Source organism: Sus scrofa, chromosome 9 (genome assembly GCF_054392235.1).
Source record: "Sus scrofa isolate SSC_HxYL_T2T_F1_AM1 chromosome 9, Sscrofa_HxYL_maternal_Yorkshire_Landrace_v2.0, whole genome shotgun sequence".
In the NCBI taxonomy this organism is placed as follows: Eukaryota; Metazoa; Chordata; class Mammalia; order Artiodactyla; family Suidae; genus Sus; species Sus scrofa.
The window spans coordinates 70,541,574-70,562,261 of record NC_139391.1 but is presented as its reverse complement, the minus strand read 5'-3'; the positions used below and the strand labels follow the sequence as shown (position 1 = coordinate 70,562,261).

The 20,688-nt window shown below is 44.7% G+C and overlaps 1 protein-coding gene and 1 non-coding gene across 13 annotated transcripts in view; one reads left to right on the top strand and one right to left on the bottom strand.

Moving 5' to 3' along the window:
* Positions 1 to 20,688, top strand: part of DSTYK (dual serine/threonine and tyrosine protein kinase) — a 76,675-nt gene that overhangs the window by 12,435 nt on the left and 43,552 nt on the right. For 4 of the 12 annotated variants that reach the window (XR_014815632.1, XM_084976807.1, XM_003130102.6 and 1 more), the window contains exon 1: positions 5,507 to 5,937. The exons of 1 other annotated variant lie outside the window; for it this stretch is intronic. Coding sequence is in view for 4 of the 11 variants with exons in the window: in XM_003130102.6 (XP_003130150.2) it covers positions 5,673 to 5,937 (265 nt within the window). In the remaining 7 variants the exon portion in view is untranslated. 7 more of the 12 variants (XM_084976800.1, XM_084976801.1, XM_084976804.1 and 4 more) reach the window with 6 other exon arrangements.
* LOC146399965 (U6 spliceosomal RNA) lies at positions 3,564 to 3,669 on the bottom strand. The gene has a single exon (XR_014816987.1). It is a non-coding gene; the product is annotated as a U6 spliceosomal RNA (small nuclear RNA).

The window sequence follows — 20,688 nt, the reverse complement described above, 5'->3', positions numbered from 1 at the left end:
TTTTATTTTTGCTTATTTTATTTTATTTTGCTTTTTAGGGTATATGGAAGTTCCCAGGCTAGGGGTTGAATCACAGCTACAGCTGCCAGCCTATGCCACACTACAGCAATGTGGGATCCGAGCAGTGTTTGCAACCTACACCATAGCTCATGGCAATACCAGATCCTAACCCACTGAGCAAGGCCAGGGATCGAACTCGCATCCTCATGGATTCCAGCCAGGTTCATTAACTGCTGAGCCACGAGGGGAATTCCCGATAATTTTATTTTAAAGAGTAAGCCATTTCTCACCTATTCCTCTTCCTCCAAAGAGGATCAACATTAATAGATACCATTGTAATCAACTGATTCTTTCTGGATAGAAATATGGGTGGTTTTTATGTTCTGTTTTGTGTTTTTCTGAATATTCAAAAATGTCCACAGTGACCATTCATTCATCAAACAAATATCTAATGAACACTTACTAAGTGTCACTAAGTGATAGGCACTGTTTTAGGTGTTGGAGACACAGCAATGAACACAAGCCAGGCAAAAAAATCTCTCTTCTGGATTGGTGGTTGCCCGAGGCTAGGGCCAGGGTGACATTGGGGGTAGAGGCAAAATGGATGAAGGGCGTCAAAAGGTGCAAACTTCCAGTTATAAAATAAAGTCATGGGATCCAATGTACAGCATGGTGGCTAGAATTAACAACACTGTATCACCTATTTGAAAGTTGCTAAGAGAGTAAATTTTTTCTTTTTTTTTTTTTTTGCCACACCTGCAGCATGTGGAAGTTTCTAGGCCAAGGTTGGAATCCACACCACAACAGTGACCAGAGCCACTGAATAAGCCTGACCCTTAACCTACTGTACCACAAGGGAACTCTGAGAATAAATCTTAAAATATTTCGCTACAAGAAAAAAATTATTTATGTACGTTAACTAGTCTTACCATGGAAATGTTGCAATATATACAAATACTGGATCATTAAGTTGTATCACTTGAAATTAATATAATGTTGTATGCCAAGTGTACCTTAAAAACCAAAATCTTCGTTCTGATGTCAGTATTTTTAGGCCTTGCCTCTTGGCTGGTCTGATTCCTTAAAGAAGACATTGCAGGTTTCCTCTCTGGAGAGTCAAGTCTGGTGGCCAGAGATCTAAGAACTGAATGGAGGAGGAGGAGGGCTGGGAATCTTCGTATTCATTATCCATTAGTTCATCTCCCTTTTTCGGCAAAGACCTCTGATTCAGCCCTCTCTAGAAAACACATTCTTCATTCTTATTTTGGGGGTGGGTAGGGGGGACAGTTGAAGAAGGGGAAAATGACTTGAGAATCTAACTGCTTCCTTTTTTTTTTTTTTTGTCTTTCTGTCTTTTCTAGGGCCCCACCTGCAGCATATGGAGGTTCCCAGGCTGGGGGTCTAATAGGAGCTATAGCCGCCAGCCTAGGCCAGAGCCACAGCAATGCGGGATCCGAATGGCATCTGCAACCTACACCACAGCTCACGGCAACACTGGATCCTTAACCCACTGAGTGAGGCCAGGGATCGAACCTGCAACCTCATGGTTCCTAATCAGATTCGTTAACCACTGTGCCACGACGGAAACTCCGCATATTTTTTTAAAATTTTAAATGATTTTTATTTTTTCCATTATAGCTGGTTTACAGTGTTCTATTAATTTTCTACTGTACAGCAAAGTGACCCAGTCATACATACATGTATACATTCTTTTTCTCACATTATCCTCCATCATGCTCCATCATAAATGACTAGATATAGTTCCCAGTGCTATATAGCAGCAGCAGGATGTCATTGCTTATCCATTCCAAAGGCAATAGTTTGCATCTATTTACCCCAGATTCCCAGTCCATCCCACTCCCTCCCCCTTCTCCCTTGGCCACCACAAGTCTGTTCTCCAAGCCTATGAGTTTCTTTTCTGTGGAAAGGTTCATTTGTTCCATATACTAGATTCCAAATAAAAGTGATATGTGTATCATGTTTTAGATTCCATATGTGAGTGATATCGTATGGTATTTATCTTTCTCTTTCTGACTTTTTTCACTTAGTATGATAATCTCTAGGTCCATTCATGTTGCTGCAAATGGAATCATTTCATTCTTTTTATGGCTGAGTAATAATCCATTGTATGTGTGCATGCGTGTGTGTGTGTGTGCATATATATCATATCTTCTTTATCCACTGATCTGTCAATGAACATTTAGGTTGCTTCCGTGTCTTGGCTATTGTGAATAGCACTGCTATGAACACAGAGGTGCATCTATTCTTTTGAATTCAGTTTTGTCAGGACATATGCCCAGGAGTGGGATTGCTGGATCCTATGGCAACAATTCTATTTTTAGTTTTTTGAGGAACTTCCATACTATTTTCCATAATGACTACACCAACTGACATCCTTGCATACTTTTGCACTATTTGAATTTTATAATACTGTCCTATATTACTTATTTCAGAAATATAGAGACCTAGGAGTTCCCATTGTGGCTCGGAGGTAAAGAACCAGACTAGTAACCATGAGGAAGCCAGTTTGATCCCTGGCCTCGCTCAGTGGGTTGAGGATATGGCATTGCTGTGAGCTGTGGTGTAGGTCGAAGATGGGGTTGGATCCCACATTGCTAAGGCTGTGGTGTAGGCCGGTAGCTGTGGCTCCAATTCGACCCCTAGCCTGGGACCTTCCAAATGCCCTGGGTGCAGCCCTAAAAAAGACCAAAAAAAGAAAGAGAAAAAGAAAAGAATGAATGAATAGTTTTTAAAAGGATGAGCTCCATGCCCTTACCTGACAGAATGCCATTCCTGATTACTTCCACCCATCCAGGTTTCACTCCTTTTTCAATATATTAATTTCCAATTCCTTTTCTGGATAACTCTAGCCCAAGTACTTTCTCATCTGATCTCCTTCGCTAGAAATTACTGTGTGTGGCAAATCATCACACTTAGGTGTTTTGTGGTTTTTGTTTTTGTTTTTTTTGTCTATTTAGGGCTGCACCTGCAGCCTATGGAAGTTCCCAGGCTAGGGCTGGCCTATACTGCAGCTCAAAGCAACACTGGATCCTTAACCCACTGAGCGAGGCCAGGGATTGAACCTGAATCCACATGAATACTAGCCAGGTTCTTAACCTGCTGATCCACAACAGGAACTCCCATCACATATTGTATTGTTACAGCATATCTTTTGTTTTCTTTTTAAAAAATGACTTTTATTTTTTTGGAGTTCCTGTCATGGCGCAGCAGAAACAAATCTGACTAGGAACCATGAGGTTGAAGGTTCGATCCCTGGCCTCGCTCAGTGGGTTAAGGATTCGGTGTTGCCATGAGCTGTGGTGTAGGTTGCAGACACAGCTCGGATCCTGTGTTGCTGTGGCTGTGGTGTAGGCTGGCAGCTGTAGCTCCAATTAGACCCCTAGCCTGGGAACCTCCATATGTGGTGAGTGAGGCCCTAAAAAGCAAAAAAAAAAAAAAAAAAAGAAAAAAGAAAAAAGAAAGAAAGAAAGAAAACGATTTTATTTTTTTCCATTATAGTTGGTTTATGGCGTTCTGTCAATTTCTACTGTATAGCTAAGTGAAAAAATACAGAACACATCACAAATTTGCGTGTCATCTTGCACAGGGGCCATGATAATTTTCTCCGTATTGTTCCAATTTTAGTATATGTGCTGCAGAAGCAAGCACCGAATCTTCTTTTAAAAAGTAGTATCAGTCATCTTGTATAGTATTTTCTTTTCTTTTTTTGTCTTTTGTCTTTTTAGGGTTGCACTCATGGCACATGGAGGTTTCCAGGCTAGGGGTCTAACTGGAGTTGTATCCGCCGGCCTACACCACAGCTCACAGCAACGCGGGATCCTTAACCCACTGAGTGAGGCCAGGGTTTCGTTTCCTCTGCGCCATGATGGCAACTCCTTGTATCGTATTAAACATTTAATTTTGCGTTTTCATTTCTGTTTCACTGAGCCTTCTAGGGGTTGCATAGGGGTCTTACAAAGATGGGGAGTAGCCAGTAGAGAATATGTGAGCAAACAAAAGGGAAGGAGAACATGAAAAGGAATTTGAAGTTCCCTTTAGGGGCAGCCTTCACAGGCGTTTACCAAGAGGACATTCATGTGAGCAAGTGACTTCTTTTTATAAAGTCCTAAAAGCCACTGGACAGGTAAAGCCTTTACGTTTTATACTGAATTAACCCACTTATCACAACACACTTAGCTAAGAGCACTTGCACTCAAGGAATGAGAGGTTGGGAGACAGAGTGAACACTGTGAAACAAAACTGAAAATTTTAGAGCTAAAAGGGCATAAAGGTCAACTGGCCCAAACCCTTCCTTTTTTTTTTTGGCTTTTGGGGCTGCACCTGCAGCATGTGGAGAGTCCCAGACTAGGCGTCAAATCGAAAATGTAGTTGCTTGGCTTACACCACGGCCATAGCAACTTGGGATCGGAGCCGCGTCTGTGACCTACACCACAGCTCATGGCAACACTGGATCCTTAACCCACTGAACAAGGTCAGGGATTGAACCCACGTCCCAATGGATACTAGTCAGGTTCATTAACCACTGAACCACAATGGGGTCTCCTAAAACCCTTACTTCTTAAGTCTCAACTCAAGGCATTGGGAGACTCCAGAGTCAAACTCAAGTCTCCTCTTGTATTCAGCTAAGGAACTACACTATCCACCTTGTCAGAAAAGAGGCCTGGCCTGGGTGTAAGACGGGGGCGAGGGTCTTTCTACAGAAAGACAGGAGGGCTCTGTACCTGGGGAAGAAGAGAAGGAAAGCGGCAGGTGGAAAAAGAGGTGATTATCAAGTTTTGTTTCCTTTGTAATTAGTTCCAGGGCTCCATGGCAGTCTTGTTACTAGAAGTCTTTCCATATCAGCAGAAGCCAAGTTAAGATAATCTCGTTTGGAAGGCTGCTAACCTCAACTTCCCCTTACACAGATCGCTCTCTCTACTTCAAGAAAAGAATGAAATTCAGTTTATAGCTTTATAACAACCCTTCCACACACCCCCTTTTCCACACCTGGAGAAGGAAAGTCGGAAAAGGAAGATGCAATGCAAACATGAAGGGTTCCCTGTTTCGATGGTATTTTTAGCCAGCTCCCCAGTATCTACTACATCGGAAAGCAAGAGCCATTTAGGGTAGCCATGGAGACAGTACTGGCCTCGATCTTGTTTCCTTCCTTTTCTTTGCTATTAAAATTTTTTTTGCTCTGATTTCAGTTAAGTCACCGCAGTCACTTCTGCTCGCGTCCGGATTCCGCAGCTGCTCTCTCTTCTTACCGACACTTCTGTAGCGAGTAGGAACGTGTTGTTAAATCAGTGTATGAGCTCTGGGCGAGAACGGGTGAGAACTATAAACAAAAGGGAGTTAGTCGCATCCACAAGTCCCCAGGTTTTGGCGCTCAGCCTCAGCCCAGACTACAAGTCCCAGGAGACCCTGCAGTGACGGGGTGCTCGTGTGATCCTTCCCTCACTCTTCTGGGTGGTGGAGATAAAGGTTCCGTTCACGGTGCACTGCGGGTTGGTTTGTTTTCAACGGCGGTGACGGAGGTTGGGAGCCCGGCCGACTGCAGGCGGGGGCGTCAGGAGGCGGATTCCTCCTGCCTAAAGAACTGGGGGGCGGGAGGACAGGAACGGGGCCAGAGGGCCGGGGACCGAGCCGGGAAGACAGAGCAGGCTGAGGCGATGGAGGGCGACGAGATGCCGTGGGGGAGCGAGCCGGTCTCGGGTCCTGGTCCCGGAGGCGGCGGAATGATCCGCGAGCTGTGCCGGGGCTTCGGCCGCTACCGCCGCTACCTGGGACGCCTGCGGCAGAACCTGCGCGAAACCCAGAAGTTCTTCCGCGACATCAAGGGCTCCCATAACCATAGCTGTCCCTCCTCCCCCACGGAAGGCGGCGGGGCCGAGCGCGGCCCTACCGGCGATGTCGCCGAGATCGGGCTGCAGGCGGGTAAGGAGAGTAGCCGTGAGGGAGACGGGAATGGAGAGGCAAAGTGGAGGGTGGGCCGCCCCCTGCCCCTGCAAAACAACTCGGGAAGAGGCGGAAAGTGGAAGAAGAGGCGGAAAGTGGAAGAAGGTCCGCGTGGCCGGGCCCCCGGGCCTGGGCGGGAGGGATCCGAGATGCCGTGGGAGGGCATCCTTCGGGGTGGGGGAGGGGAGGGGCGCCAGGGACTCAGCCAGAGGCGAGGCGCGCCCGAAGGCAGGAGTTCCAGGAGCAGGATCTGGGGGACCAGGCTGTGCGCGGGCAGGAGCGCGGAGGACCCCAGTTTGGAGAGGGCAGAGGTTAAGCCTAGAACTGGGGAAAGTTGCTGTGAGTTGGGGGATGAGCATTCGTGGTCAGAGTCCCACTTTAGGGATGGCAGAATGGAGGGATGAAGGAGGGGCGGTAGGCAGCGAGCCCCAGGAGGCCAGGGAACTGTAGTGGGTGGGTGTGTGTGTATGTGTTTGCTTGATGATGTGAAATGCATTTACATCAGTTATGAGGCAGCTCTATGAAGAAGTAAGGAATGTCCTCCTAAGTAGGGCTGGGGTCGCTAAAGGAAAGGATATCTCATGGGTGTCAAGGAATTGCCAGAGATGTGGCTGGTGCTTACGTTGAAGAAGTTCGGGCAAGGATCGTTTTTTGGTCCTGAGACTTGACGTGATTCTCTCTGGGATGTGATAGAAGCCCTAAAGCATTTAAAATCGTGCATGGTCTTTGCCCTTTCCTAATTTCTTGCTTCCTCTTAAACTGCTGTTGGTGGGGAACTGGAGGGTTTGTTAACTACTTGGTCTCATTAGGAAATAATTTAGGTTGGATGGGGAAGGGGCTGGCATCATGTAGACAGATACCCTGAGACAGTATAGTAAAGAAGTCAGTGGGTTTCATTGAGTGATTCTCCCAGACTAAAGTATCAAAATTAAATTAAAATGAAAAAATATCTCAGTCTTTATCCCACAGATTGTGTAGGTCTAGTGGGTAGGTCCTAAGAATCTAAATGCAAGCCATCTATAGGGATGGCGATGCAAATGGGCCACAAGCACATTTTCAGAAACACTAATTTAGATACCAACAGCAGATTTGAACTTGGGACTCAGGATGCTGTGAATTCGTTAAACTCTTCAGAGTTTGTGTGTAGGACCCTGTATTCCTAAAGTTGCATGTTTAATAGCCTAAATTTGTCTGAGACTTCAGAAATACTGATAAAGATAAGTAAGGTTCTGATTGATGTCATTGCATGTAGTTGGCTTGGATGTAAATAAAAAAGCTTTTATTTTACTTCATGGGATAAAAAGGAGGGGGCTGGGGTGTGACTAGCTTTTCTGCAGTTGTGGTTTTTGCCGTCTTCTGCCCAGAGATTTGCTGTTCCTAAAATGGACCCAGAGAGGGGACTGATTTCTGTGAAGCTATCAAAAAACAACTGGTGAGAAGGGCTTCTGTTTTCAGAGATGAGCCCCAGAATGTGTACTTTCACCTTCTCCTTCAGCAGTGCTTTCCCAGCAGCTCTCTCTGCTCACAAGTTTTTCTTATAGCTTATCTGAAAAAGCCCTCTACTGCTGTAATTTTATAACAACTATTTATTTTGAATTACTGCCGAAAAAATATCAGTGAGGACGTTCACCGCAGAAAGGTGGCGGTTTTCAAGGCACAGTGATTGGCTCTTGTTTTTATTCGCTAAAAGCCGACTTAAATACAAATGCACCTTTGTATTTTGCCTCATTGGCTTTTCTAGTTGACTGCATCATGAACTAATCTTTGCGTATTTAACCCTCTCTACCCTCTGGAGTCTGTCCATCTGAAATAGAAACTGCAGAGGGTACAGATGACAAGTGTGGGAGCCATTTGATTTTGTCCCATAAAATCCTTCCATTCTTTCAGTGTGGAGAGCTTTACCTGTGTAGGTGAAAAGGAGCATCAGGAAAAATGAGTGAGATGGCACTTACCATGTCTATTTTGGTGAAGCCATTTGCCCAGTTGTTTAGGGGATTGTGTTAGAAAGTAGAAACCACTCCTTAAAAGACAACTAACTCTTGTTCTCTCCCATTACAGACTATCTTTGCAAGGTCACGTTCATTCAGAGACTCTTTCAACTTCTGTGAATGTTGCTTTCCGATAATAGGAACTCAAAATGTTAAGTGAAGGAACACTCCATTCTTAACTTCACAAACCTCTAGAAGGTTTTAGTCATCATTTCAGAATGAAATTGTCTTCTAGATTGGATATAGGAGACTATTAGAGCAGTTGAAGATCATGGATCAACTGCAAAATTTTTATTATTTCACTTTTAACCACAAAAGAGATGGGAAGAACCCACCCAAATAATGCTTCCTTCTTCATCTTGACATCTTCCATCTTCACGTGCCCCCCAGTGAATTCAAAGAGGATATATAATATACACAATGTTTTAGAAGTTAAAAAACAGGTGGATTGGAACTCTAAAATGAGAGTAGCTTGGCCTGAACGGGGAAAACTGAATTATAAGTGAAATTTCCTTGATTCAGTTCCTCCTTTTCTTCTCAAATCATTGGCCTTCTTTTCACTTAGCTATAGGGGATGAGAGCCCCTCCATCTGTTGATTTTCCTCTGTCAGGACTAATGAGATAAAGAATTTGAGCCCTGGGAGTTCCCGTCGTGGCGCAGTGGTTAATGAATCCGACTAGGAACCAAGAGGTTGCGGGTTCGATCCCTGCCCTTGCTCAGTGGGTTAACGATCCGGCGTTGCCGTGAGCTGTGGTGTAGGTTGCAGACGCAGCTCGGATCCCGAGTTGCTGTGGCTCTGGCGTAGGCTGGCAGCTACAGCTCCGATTCAACCCCTAGCCTGGGAACCTCCATATGCCTCGGGAGCGGCCCAAGAAATAGCAACAACAACAACAACAACAAAAAAAGACAAAAGACAAAAAAAAAAAAAAAAAGAATTTGAGCCCTTCTGAAGTCAGGCAGAATGGAGTATTACAGGGAGTTCCTGTCATGGTGCAGTGGTTAAGGAATCCAACTAGGAACCATGAGGTTGCAGGTTCGATCCCTGGCCTTGCTCAGTGGGTTAAGGATCCGGCGTTGCCGTGAGCTGGGTGTAGTTCAAAGACGCGGCTCAGATCCCACGTTGCTGTGGCTCTGGCATAGGCCGGTGGCTACAGCTCCGATTCGACCCCTAGCCTGGGAACCTCCATGTGCCACAGAATCGGCCCTAGAAAAGGCAAAAAGACAAAAAAAAAAAAAAAAAAAAAAAGAGTATTACAAAGTAGCAGAGGAAAAAGTACTTTTCTTATGTTATGAGCTGGTAGAGTTCCAAGCTGTTGAAGTCTGTCCTAAATGTCCTAAACCTCTCATTTTTTAAGAAATTGGAATGACTCACATGTGTGTAGTTGGGATGCTCTGGTCTGTGCTGCGTTCCTTCATGCCTGGTTCCACACCTTACTAACTAAGTGACCTTGGGCAAGTCACAGCTGTGCTGTGCCATGGTTTCCTCATCTGGAAGTGGGGATTATGGTAACAGTACTTACCTCTAGGGTTGTTGCAAGTTAACATACGTGAACAGTGCCTGGTAAAGCGCTGGGTAAGTATTAGATATTATTACTCAGTAAACGTCCGAGTACCTGGTATGGGGGGATAAAGAGTCAGATAAAAACATTGGTCTTGGGGAGTTCCCTGGTGGCCTAGCAGTTAAGGATCCAGTGCTGTCACTGCGGTGGTTCAGGTTACTGCTATAGCACAGGTTCGATCCCTGGCCTGGGAACTTCTGCATGCCATGCGCATGGCCAGAGAAAAAATTGGTCTTGGCCAATTAGTGGAGTTAGTGGAGATCAGTCTTCCCCTTCTATACTTTTCTTCTAAGAAAGGAAAAGAATTATACTTATCATTACAGTACACCTATTTGTTTATGTTGGAAGAGATGAAAGGGACTAGGGAGATCTGAACGTAGCCTTTTAAAAAGGTGCAATCTAATCTCAACCATACACACACACACACACACACACACACACACATACACACATAAATGCAACATATGAAGCAGAAAAGTTGCAAAAACCTAAGGTTAGATTATAGGCATTTTATGTGAGTTACAGTTCTTGGGTTTTTTTGTTTGTTTGTTTGTTTGTTTGTCTTTTGTCTTTTTTTGTTGTTGTTGTTGTTGTTGCTATTTCTTGGGCCGCTCCCGCGGCATATGGAGGTTCCCAGGCTAGGGGTTGAATCGGAGCTGTAGCCACCGGCCTACGCCAGAGCCACAGCAACGCGGGATCCGAGCCGCGTCTGCAACCTACACCACAGCTCACGGCAACGCCGGATCGTTAACCCACTGAGCAAGGGCAGGGACCGAACCCGCAACTTCGTGGTTCCTAGTCCGATTCATTAACCACTGCGCCACAACGGGAACTCCAGTTCTTGGGTTTTTTTTGGTTTGTTTGTTTTTTTGTCTTTATAGGGCCGCACCCGTGGCATATGGAGGTTCCCAGGCTAGGGGTCTAATCAGAGCTACAGCTGCTGGCCTACGCCACATCCACAGCAACGTCAGATCCAAGCCACATCTGCGACCTACACCATAGCTCATGGCAACGCTGGATCCTTAACCCACTGAGTGAGGCCAGGGATCGCACCTACAACCTCGTGGTTCCTAGTTGGATTTGTTTCCACTGCGCCATGATGGGGATTCCCAATTCTTGGGTTTTTATAGCTCTTTGCCTTTGGTTCACTAACAGCTTAGCTTCTCCAACATTCTTCACCCTCTTTTGGTCACAGCTAGTATAAACTGGTTGCCAGAATTATAAGGGAGAAAAAAAAGCACATTTTTCTTGGACTGTCATACAGAAATTGGTACGGGAAATACAGTTTAAATGGCAGAGTGACATCTGGGCACAGATGGAAGGTTGGGAGGGAGGAGATTCTTTACAACCTGGTTTCTTGTAGCTGCCGTCTTCATGGGGCTGAGAGGTGGAGGGAGGTTGGTTGTGGGGCACAGTAGCCAGAGGCTGGGTTGGGTATGCTTTCTAGTAGTTTGCCATGATCTATTTAGAAGAACTGCCTCAGCATCAGCTTAGGAGCGATGGTGCTGTAGTTGTGGTTCTGATTTATTACTTTTATTGCCTTAGATGAACAAAACCTCATTTCCCCAAGTATAGCTAAAGCTTTCACTTTCTTTCAATTTTTTTCCAGTGTGGAAGCAGCATATAGTAGTGAACAGCAAGCATAAGCATTTGAATCAGATGCATGTTCCTCTTCTTGGTCAGCTTTTTATTAACTGTGAGACTTGGGGCAAGTTATTTAACCTGTTGGAGTCTTGGTTTCTTCATGTGTAAAATGAGAGTGATATAAAATACCACATACTGGAGTTCCCATCATGACACAGCGGAAACGAATCTGACTAGGAACCATAAGGTTGTGGGTTCGATCCTTGGCCTTGATCAGTGGGTTAAGGATCCGACGTTGCTGTGAGCTCGGATCTGGCATTGCGTGGCTGTGGTGTAGGCCAGCAGCTGTAACTCCAATTAGACCCCTAGCCTGGGAACCTCTATATGCTGCAGGTACAGACCTAAAAAGAAAGACGAAAAAAAAATACCACATATTATTTGAGTCCATCTATTTGAAATGCCTAGAACAGGCAAATTCATAAAGTCAGAAAGTAGAGTAGTGATTGCCAGGGGATGGGTAGAGAAGAAAATGAGGAATAATTGCTAATGGATATGGGATTTCTTCCTGAGGAATAAAAACGCTCTGGAATTAGGTAGTGGTCATAGTCGTACAACTTTGTGAATATACTAGAAACCACTAAATTGTACATCTTAAAAGGGTGAGTTTGGTGATATACGAATTATATCTAAATAAATAAAATGGGAGTGATAATGCCTACCTCACAAAGTTGTTGTGACATTTAGAGGTGATATACATTAAAGCACTTAGCACAGGCATGCAGTTAGTACTAACCATATATGACATTTAAATGTGTTTTGTGCGCGTGTGCGTGTGTGTGTGTGTGTGTGTGTGTGTGTGTGTGTGTGTGTACCTGAACATTAGATTAGGAAGTTGGAATGCGGGGGCTGGGGGAAGAATAAGAGGAACAGAAAGATGGAATGAGGTTTAAAACAATTGTGAGTTGAAGTCAGAGTTAGGCCCAGGGCTCTAAGCTCCCAATCCAGTTCTACCTCTGTGACTCCTCCCCTGTTCTCTCCTGACCTGCCCGTGGGAATATAAAATGCACCCTGACAATGGAGAGATTTTTGTTATAAGTGAGTCATAACTCAGGCTCTGAGGCTTGCCACGGAACCATAATTTACTTGAGTGGGAGACTTTTATCGGACTGAGTGCGTATAATGTGACACTACCTACTCAAGGCTCTTATTCCAGTTTCCAGGCCCTGACATTCAGGGCATTGGGCCCTTCTTTGCTGCTCTTGCAACCCCAGGCTCCCTGGGAGGAACTGTGGGAAGGATGGTCTCTCCAAATGCAGTGGCCTTTTGCACCAGTTTACCTTCCTGATCTTCCTTTCCTAGGATAATCAGTTTCCCATGGCACAGGGCAGCCGCTATTAAAAAGGCTTGGATAATTACTGCCTGCTTTTTTTTAAAAAAAGACATTATTACCTTTAAGATTATTACCATTTGTAAGATTATTATCATTTATAATATAGTAGTCTTGAAAGTCATTACTAACTTTAATACGGCTAGTTCTTCAGCCTTGGAAGTAGTATTTGAAGAAAGTGTGGGTTTAAATAAAAGTCTGATCTGGTCTTTAAATTTTGTTTTGCTCTGTGTACTTTTCCAGCAGCTCCATTTATTTCTCTGTGCTTCTCTGTCTCAGTAGGTTAAGGGAACAAAGATTTTTCCTGCAATAAATGCACTTCTCAGGAGTTCCCGTTGTGGCTCAGCAGGCTATAAACCTGACCAGTATCTGTGAGGATGTGGCTTCAATCCCTGGCCTCGCTCAGTGGGTTAAGGATCTGGCGTTGCCGTGAGCTGTGGTGTAGGTCACAGATGCAGCTTGGACCCTGAGTTGCTGTGGCTGTGGCATAGGGATTCGACCCCTAGCCTGGGAACCTACATATGCCACAGGTTCAGCCCTAAAAAGCAAAAGAACAAAAAACAAAAAACCCCAACACTTCTCAAAAACAATCTTTTGAAAACAGTACCTCAAAAATATGTTACTAAAGTAAAAGGGAATATAAATTTCACCTTAAACCTGTTGCTGAATTCCTATAGGCTTTGGACATCTGTAAATCATGCTTTTATTTATTTGTATGATAGCTATGAATAGATTTGTCTTATCTCACTTACTAGATCATGAACTCCTAAGGGTAAAGACTGTCTTCTACTCATCTTTATCTTCCTGGCAAGCCTACCATAGTGCTTTGTGCAAATAGGCAAATAAGTCTCTGTTAAACCATTTCCATGGCTGGTAGATATTGGAATGATGTTTTTTTTCCCCTTCGGAAGGACATTTTTTTCCCCCATGAAAGATATGGGATTTTGTAGGTTTGCCCACATTTTTCTTGTCTGGGTCCCTCAAAAAAAGGGCCATGATAAGCATTTGATAGATGACTGATTAGGCCGGAGTTGTCAATATCCCAAAGAATGATTTTCATGTTCCAGAGAATGAGATGTATGCAATACCAGAGCTTCATCATGGTCTGGGAAGTAAATCCTCCATATTCATTTTCTCAGCAAGTCTTTATTAATGCCTGATTCTGTGCTGGGTACAAGACACACAATGGTGAGACATTGTGCGACTAATTTGTATTATTAATTCTAAGTTGATGTTATGGGGAAAAAAAGGATTGATGGTTCATCATGTTCCCTCTAGAGGATTTCCTTACATATTGGCTACCCGCTTAGCCATCAGTCTTAGAGAGCATGAGGATAAGACACAAGAGAAGTTCTAATACCATTTATGGTATTGACAAAAACAGGAGTTGCGATGCCTTACTAACTTTCTGCAAGTACAGGAAGATTAGCCCCAGCCTATCTTTGATGGAATAACTAAGTTGTCTTGTTTGTGTGGTTCAAAAGCACATTCCTGAAGATCGTTGTTAGCGGGTCTTTCATCTTCATGTCTTTCTCAGAGGTTACTCACAGGAAAGCCAGTATGAAGGATGGGTGTGGGCTTTTTCCCTAACAGTTTTAAGGCCTAAGTTGAATTTGCTATTTACTTCTTGTAGGAAAATAGTTCATCTCTAGGGGTGGTGAGTTTTGCTTCCTATATGGTCCAGGGAATCCAAATGGTAGTCATTTGTACGAGAGCGTAGAGTCCCTGTGAAAGATGCAGCTTTTCTTTCTTGACTCTCAGAGGTCTGACTGGGGTCCCCTGTAGGATTTTCAGTCTAGGAATAGGCCATCTCATGCTTGAAAATTGATTCCATGGAGTTGCTGTCGTGGCTTAGTGGTTAAGGAATCCAACTAGGAACCATGAGGTTGTGGGTGCGATCCCTGGCCTCACTCAGTGGGTTAAGGATCCGGCATTGCCGTGAGCTGTAGTGTAGGTCGCAGACATGGCTTGGATCCTGTGTTGCTGTGGCTCTGGTGTAGGCCGGCAGCTGCAGCTCCGATTCGACCCCTAGTCTGGGAACCTCCATGTGCTGCGGGAGTGGCCATGAGAAGACAAAACACACACACACACACACACACACACACACACACACACACACACACACACACACACACACACACAAAGAAGGAAAAGAAAATTGATTCCATTCTTTGCCCAATGGGGAGTCTGGTAATCTTGGGGATCCTGGAACTTGACCCTGTTACAGAGGAGAGCAGATGTAGCAGTGGTTGACATGTGTGCCCCATCGCTTACAGCTATAAATCAGCCTAAGAAAGTCTCCTTATATATAATATTCCTCCAAAGTCCAAACCAAAACTCTGCAGGGAAGTTGGTCAGCGAGTGCATGGGGTCTCCTTAGTATCCCCCGTGGTCCCTTGGCCAAAGTGCCCGTCATGTGCTGTGTCTCCTTCTGCCGAATTTAGCAGGCAGTGCGAGTGGTTTGGACGTGTCCCCAGCCTAGTGCCATGTGGCTGCAGGAACCTTTTGACCACAAGTCTTTGGAGTTAAGCTTTATAGTGTGCTTCCGTTCCCTGGGGTGGTGTTCTCTGGGCAGGAAGATGGGAAGCAGAACTTGGGATTGTTTTGCTTTTCACTTGTCTAACTCGTAATGCATCAAAACTATTCCTAAAGAATAATGATGTCTTATGTATTCATAAAAGCCTTTGATGATTTAAAACAATTCTCACGCTTCTTTTTTAGAAATGCTTTTATCACTTGTATTATGCTCATGTAAAAAGAAGTCTAACTTTAGCTTCATCAGATTAAGACTTCAGTGTGTTATTTATGTCAGATAGATTTTACCCTTTCTGTTTGTTTTTTTTTTTTTTTTCCTGGCTGCCCTTGTGGCAGTTCCTGGGCCAGGGATCAAACCCGTACTGCAATTGGGTCCTGCACCACACCTGTAGCATTGCTGGATCTATAACCTGCTGCACCCCCAAGGGAACTAGTTTATACAACAAGAGAGAATTACATTTCCTAGGGGGTTCTTTTGGTCAAGCCAAACTTTCTAGACCAAAGACTAAGGACCTGTCATAAAAGCAGCTAGATAACAAGATTAACTTGAATAAAAACTCACTCAAATTAAAAGGGACAGTGGCTGACCCAATAGGAAGTTTACTTTTTAGGAATATTCTGTACAATATACTCTAGCCTTTTAATATGAGGGAGGTATGAAGAATGTGAAGAAAAACAGCTAGTAGGAGAAAAGTCATTCTTATTTTTGGGGGGTATAAGAACCCCAGGAAAGCTATCTCAGTTTTTTCTGATTGAACATTTGGCCTACTCTGCTGGTTCTTGTTCCGTGGAGAAAAAAGGAGAAGTGCTACTGCTGCATCTTGGAGACATGGTTTGTTCATCTAGGATAACAGTAGTTTGTTGGCGTATGATAAAGGCGAGGCCTGTGCTGCAGAAGAGGTGGAGATGTTTTCCCTACTGCTGAGTAATCAGAAGGGCACTGCCAAGGTCAAGTTTCTTCTTGTTCAATGAACTGGATGGTTATAGGTAACTTTCTTCAAAGTGTTCTGTCCTGGAGCAGGTGTTTGTCTGTACTACTTAGTCTTGAGGATTTGGGTTCTGAATCTGATCTTGAACTACTCAGATGAGTGCCTCGGACTCCCCAGACTCTGAACCATCACAGGAAGATTGAGGAGGCAGAAGGTAATGTGCAGGGCAGAAATGGGAACAAGTGAAGAAACTTATTGTTTAAATTTGGTGTTCCCTGCTGTGGTGCAAAGGGATCAGGGGCGTCTCTGAAACACCAGGATGCAGGTTCCATCCCCAGGCTGGCGCGGTGGGTTAAAGGATCTGGCATTGCTGAAGTTGTGGCTTGGATCTGATCCCTGGCCTGGGAGCTCTGTATGCCACAGGGCTGCCAAAAGAAAGAAAGAAACTTATTGTTTAAATTCTATTATTACTGTGTATGATGTATTTTTTACCTGCTGGTTTTTTGTTTATTTTTTGCTTTTTATGCTGAACCTTCGGCATATGGAAGTTCCAGGCTAGGGGTCGAATCGGAACTACAGATGCCAGCTACAGCCACAACAGTGCAGGATCCGAGCCACATCTGTAACCTATGCCATAGCTTATGGCAACACTGGATTCTTAACCCACTAAGTGAGGCCAGAGATCGAACCCACATCCTCATGGATGCTAGTCGGGTTTGTTACCGCTGAGCCGCAAGGGGAACTCGTTTTTGTTTTTTTTTTTTTTTTTTGTTTTGTTTTTGTTTGTTTGTTTTTTTGACAAGTAAAATTCTCTCCATCTCTTTTCTCTGAGATTCAGACCTAGATACATTTTGCTAGTTATCCTTTTGGCTTTTTTAAAAATTTTATTTTGAAATAATTGCAAATTTGTGGTAAATGTTGCCCAGACAGTATCAAGAGCTGTCATACCCACTTCACGTGTGTTCCCCAGTTAAGATTTTATTGCATTTGTCCTATCACCCGGTCTCCCTCTTTCTCTAATATATGTCGTTTACCCATTTTTCCCAAACCTTGTGAAAGCGAGCTCTAGGTAGGTTGTCTTATCTCCTTTGCACACTCTAGTGTGCATGTCTCCCACGCAAGGACATGCGTCTCCATATCAGTGTGCAGCTCCCCAAATCAGGGACTCAACATTGAGTCAGAAGTACCATCCAGTCTACAGACCCCGTTGAAGTTTTGCCAGTTGTCCCAATAATGTCTTTTTCCTTTTGATCCAGGATCCTATCCAGGAACACATGTTGCATTTAATTGTCATGTCTCTTCAGACTCCCTTAATGAGGACAATCCCTCTGCCTTTCCCTGGCATTAATATCTTTGACAGCTTTAAAGAGCAGGCTTTACATTCTATGGGATGACCCTCAGCCTGGCTCTGGCTGTTCACTCATGACTGGAGTCTGGTCGTGAATTCTTAGCGGGACTAGGCACACATGGTATGTGGGTCACATCAGAGGTACACGCTGTCCGCCCACCCAGCCATGGAGATGTGAAGTTACCCTTGATCTCTGGTTACGTCGGTGTCCTCTACATTTCTCCACCTTAAAGTCCCCATTTCTCCTTTTGCAGTTGCTTAGTCTTTTGTAACCTTGTTCATGAAGATACCTCCCCCCCACCCCACCACCCACTGCCTTCACTAGACCCAGCATCCATCCACAGTGCCCACCTGCTGCAGTGGTAGTTTTTCTGTCCGCTCTCCTTCTGTGTTTCTTAGTTGGTATTTGGGGAGGAAGAATTTTTCTTTTCCATTGTTTGTTTATTATCTGTTTTTATCATTGTGGACTTCTGAATTTTTTTCAATGGATTATAATTTCTTATCATGTAAAGCATTTTTAGGGCTGCACCCCCAGCATATGGAGATTCCCAAGCTAGGGGTCCAGTCAGAGCTACAGCTGCCGGCCTATGTCACAGCCACAGCAACATCAGATCTGAGCCACATCTGTGACCTACACCACAGGTCTTCGCAACGCCTGATCTTTAACCCACTGAGCAAGGCCAGTGCTCAAACCTGCAACCTCATGGTTCCTAGTCAGATTCATTTCCACTGTCCCCCAAAGGGGACTCCCATTTAAAGCATTTTTATGCTATAATTATTCTCAGTCTGGTCAGTAAGCTGCGCTTTAAGTTGGTTCCTGTGTCCGTTTTTTTTCTTTCCTTTTTCAGTCACCCCATGGCAAATGGATTTCCCGGACCAGAGATCAGATTTGGGCCACAATCGAGACCTAAGCTGCAGCTGCAGGCAACGCCTAATCCTAAACCCACTGTGCCAGGCTGGGGATTGAACCTGCTGATCCCATTGCGCCACAGCGAGAACTTCCTTGTGTCCTTTTTTTAAAAAACATTTTTATGTATTTATTTTGGGCTGTGCCCACGGCATGTGAAAGTTCCCAGGCCAGGGGTCAAACCCAAGCCACATCAGTGACAATGCTGACTCAAGCACCAGGCCACCAGGGAACTCCTCCTGTGTCCTTTTAACACATTCCCACTGTTGATCATTATTAATGGTTACTCCCTGAAAGATGCTGCCTCCCAAGTGATGGAAACTAAGCCCTCAGTGAAGCCTGGTGTTGGCTTCCCTCTAAGAACTGCTTCCATCTCTGCATCCTGTAAATGACAGCTCAGCTGCCCCTGCCTTTCTGTTCCCTCTGCAACATGACCAGCCTCTGAGCAGTTTCTCCCAGAAAGGAGGTTGTCAGCAGGCGGTTGAATGTGGCCTCTTCATTTCACAGGGGGTTTGCCCCTTCAGAGGAAGGGGGTGGTTCTGTCTCTCATCCCAGGCGCCAGTACATTCTGCTTCTGAAACTGTTCAGGATCTTAACATGACCGCCAGGTAGGATAACTTTAATGACATTTCTGCTGGCTTGACTTGCAGCGCCCAACAAGAGCTTTCCCTGCATTGAGTACATTTCAGTCTCTAAACTCCAAAAACCACCCCCTTCAACCAAAATATCTTGTATTATTTGGTGCTGACCGTTTTGAAACCCACACTACCTAAGCATATGTTTTCCTTAAATGGGGATGCCTCCTCTCCAATTCAGAATCCTTTAACTTTAGCTGAAGGTCGGAGAGCTGGTTTGGGAATGATGAATAAATGTTTCTTGGCAGAATTATTTCTCTCTCAGCTCCTGGGGTTTTTGTAGCTCAATACTTTGAAGCTTGGAGTTCCTGTCATGGCTCCGTGGTTAATGAATCTGACTAGCATCCATGAAGATACAAGTTTAGTCCCTGGCCTTTCTCAGTGGGTTAAGGATCCAGCGGTGCTGTGAGCTGTGGTGTAGGTCAAAGACGCAGCTCGGATCCCGAGTTGCTGTGGCTGTGGTGTAGGCCAGCAGCCACAGCTCCGATTAGACCCCTAGCCTGGTAACTTCCATATGTGAGTGCAGCCCTAGAAAAGCAAAAAAACAAAACAAAACAAAAAAAAAAACTTTGAAGCTTGAAGTAGAAGTGATTGTAGTAGAAAGACTGTATAACATTTATTTCTCACCTTAGGATTTGTCCTTTACTCTTGGCATATATAGTAAATTGGAAATAAAACATTGCTACTTATTTGTGGGAAATGCATGTTTGTGTCACTGATCACTTCAGTAACTTTTTTTTTTTTTTTGCTTTGTTTTTTAGGCCACACCCGTGGCGTATGGAGGTTCCCAGGCTAGGGGTCGAATCGGAGCTGTAGCTACCAGCCTACACCACAGCCACAGCAACTCGGGATCTGCGACCTACACCATAGGTAACAGCAATGCCAGATCCTTAACCCACTGAGAAAGGCCAAGGATCGAACCTGTGTCCTCATGGATGCTAGTCAGACTCATTAACTGCTGAGCCATGACTGGAACTCCACTTCAGTAACTTATAAAACATTTGTGTTTCAGTTACTTTCAGAGAGGACTTCAAGTTCAATGTTAAAGGTGAGGTAAAAAATTTTACTGAAGGAGAAAAATCCTTGGGTATTAGGAACAAGTATTTCAGTTGTAATTCTGCTGAGGCCTGAATTGACTCTGAAGCCCCGTCAACCTTATGCATTGCAGTAATATGATAAGGCAAAGATAGAGTTCCATTTCACGTACCCCATGAAGTGCCCTCCCCATCTTGGCGTGGACTGTACCTTACCCTGGCCTTCACTCATATTATTGGTTGGGATGGAAGACAGGTGAGAAGGAGAGTGTGTTGATATAAATCCATTACTCCAGGAGTTCCTGTCGTGGCTCAGTGGTTAATGAATCTGACTAGGAACCATGAGGTTGAGGGTTCGATCCCTGGCCTTGCTCAGTGGGTTAAGGATCCGGTGTTGCCGTGAGCTGTAGTGTAGGTTGCAGATGCGGCTCGGATCCTGTGCTGCTGTGGCTGTGGTGTAGGCAGGCGGCTGTAGCTCTGATTTGACCCCTGGCCTGGGAACCTCCATATGCTGCAGGAGCGGCTCAAGAAATGGCAAAAAGACAAAAAAAAAAAAAAAATCCATTACTCCAAAAACAATTTAAAGAGGCCTCTTCCTGCCAGTTGTCCCTTTGTAGAAAAGTCTTTTTTTTTTTTTCCTGCTTTTTGGGGCAGCACCCATGGCATATGAAAGCTCCCAGGCTAGGGGTCGACTATGAGCTGCAGCTGCCGGCCTATGCCACAGCCACAGCAACACAGCTGTGACACACACCACAGCTCATGGCAATGCTGGATCCTTGACCCACTAAGCGAGGCCAGGGATCGAACCTGCATCCTCATGGAT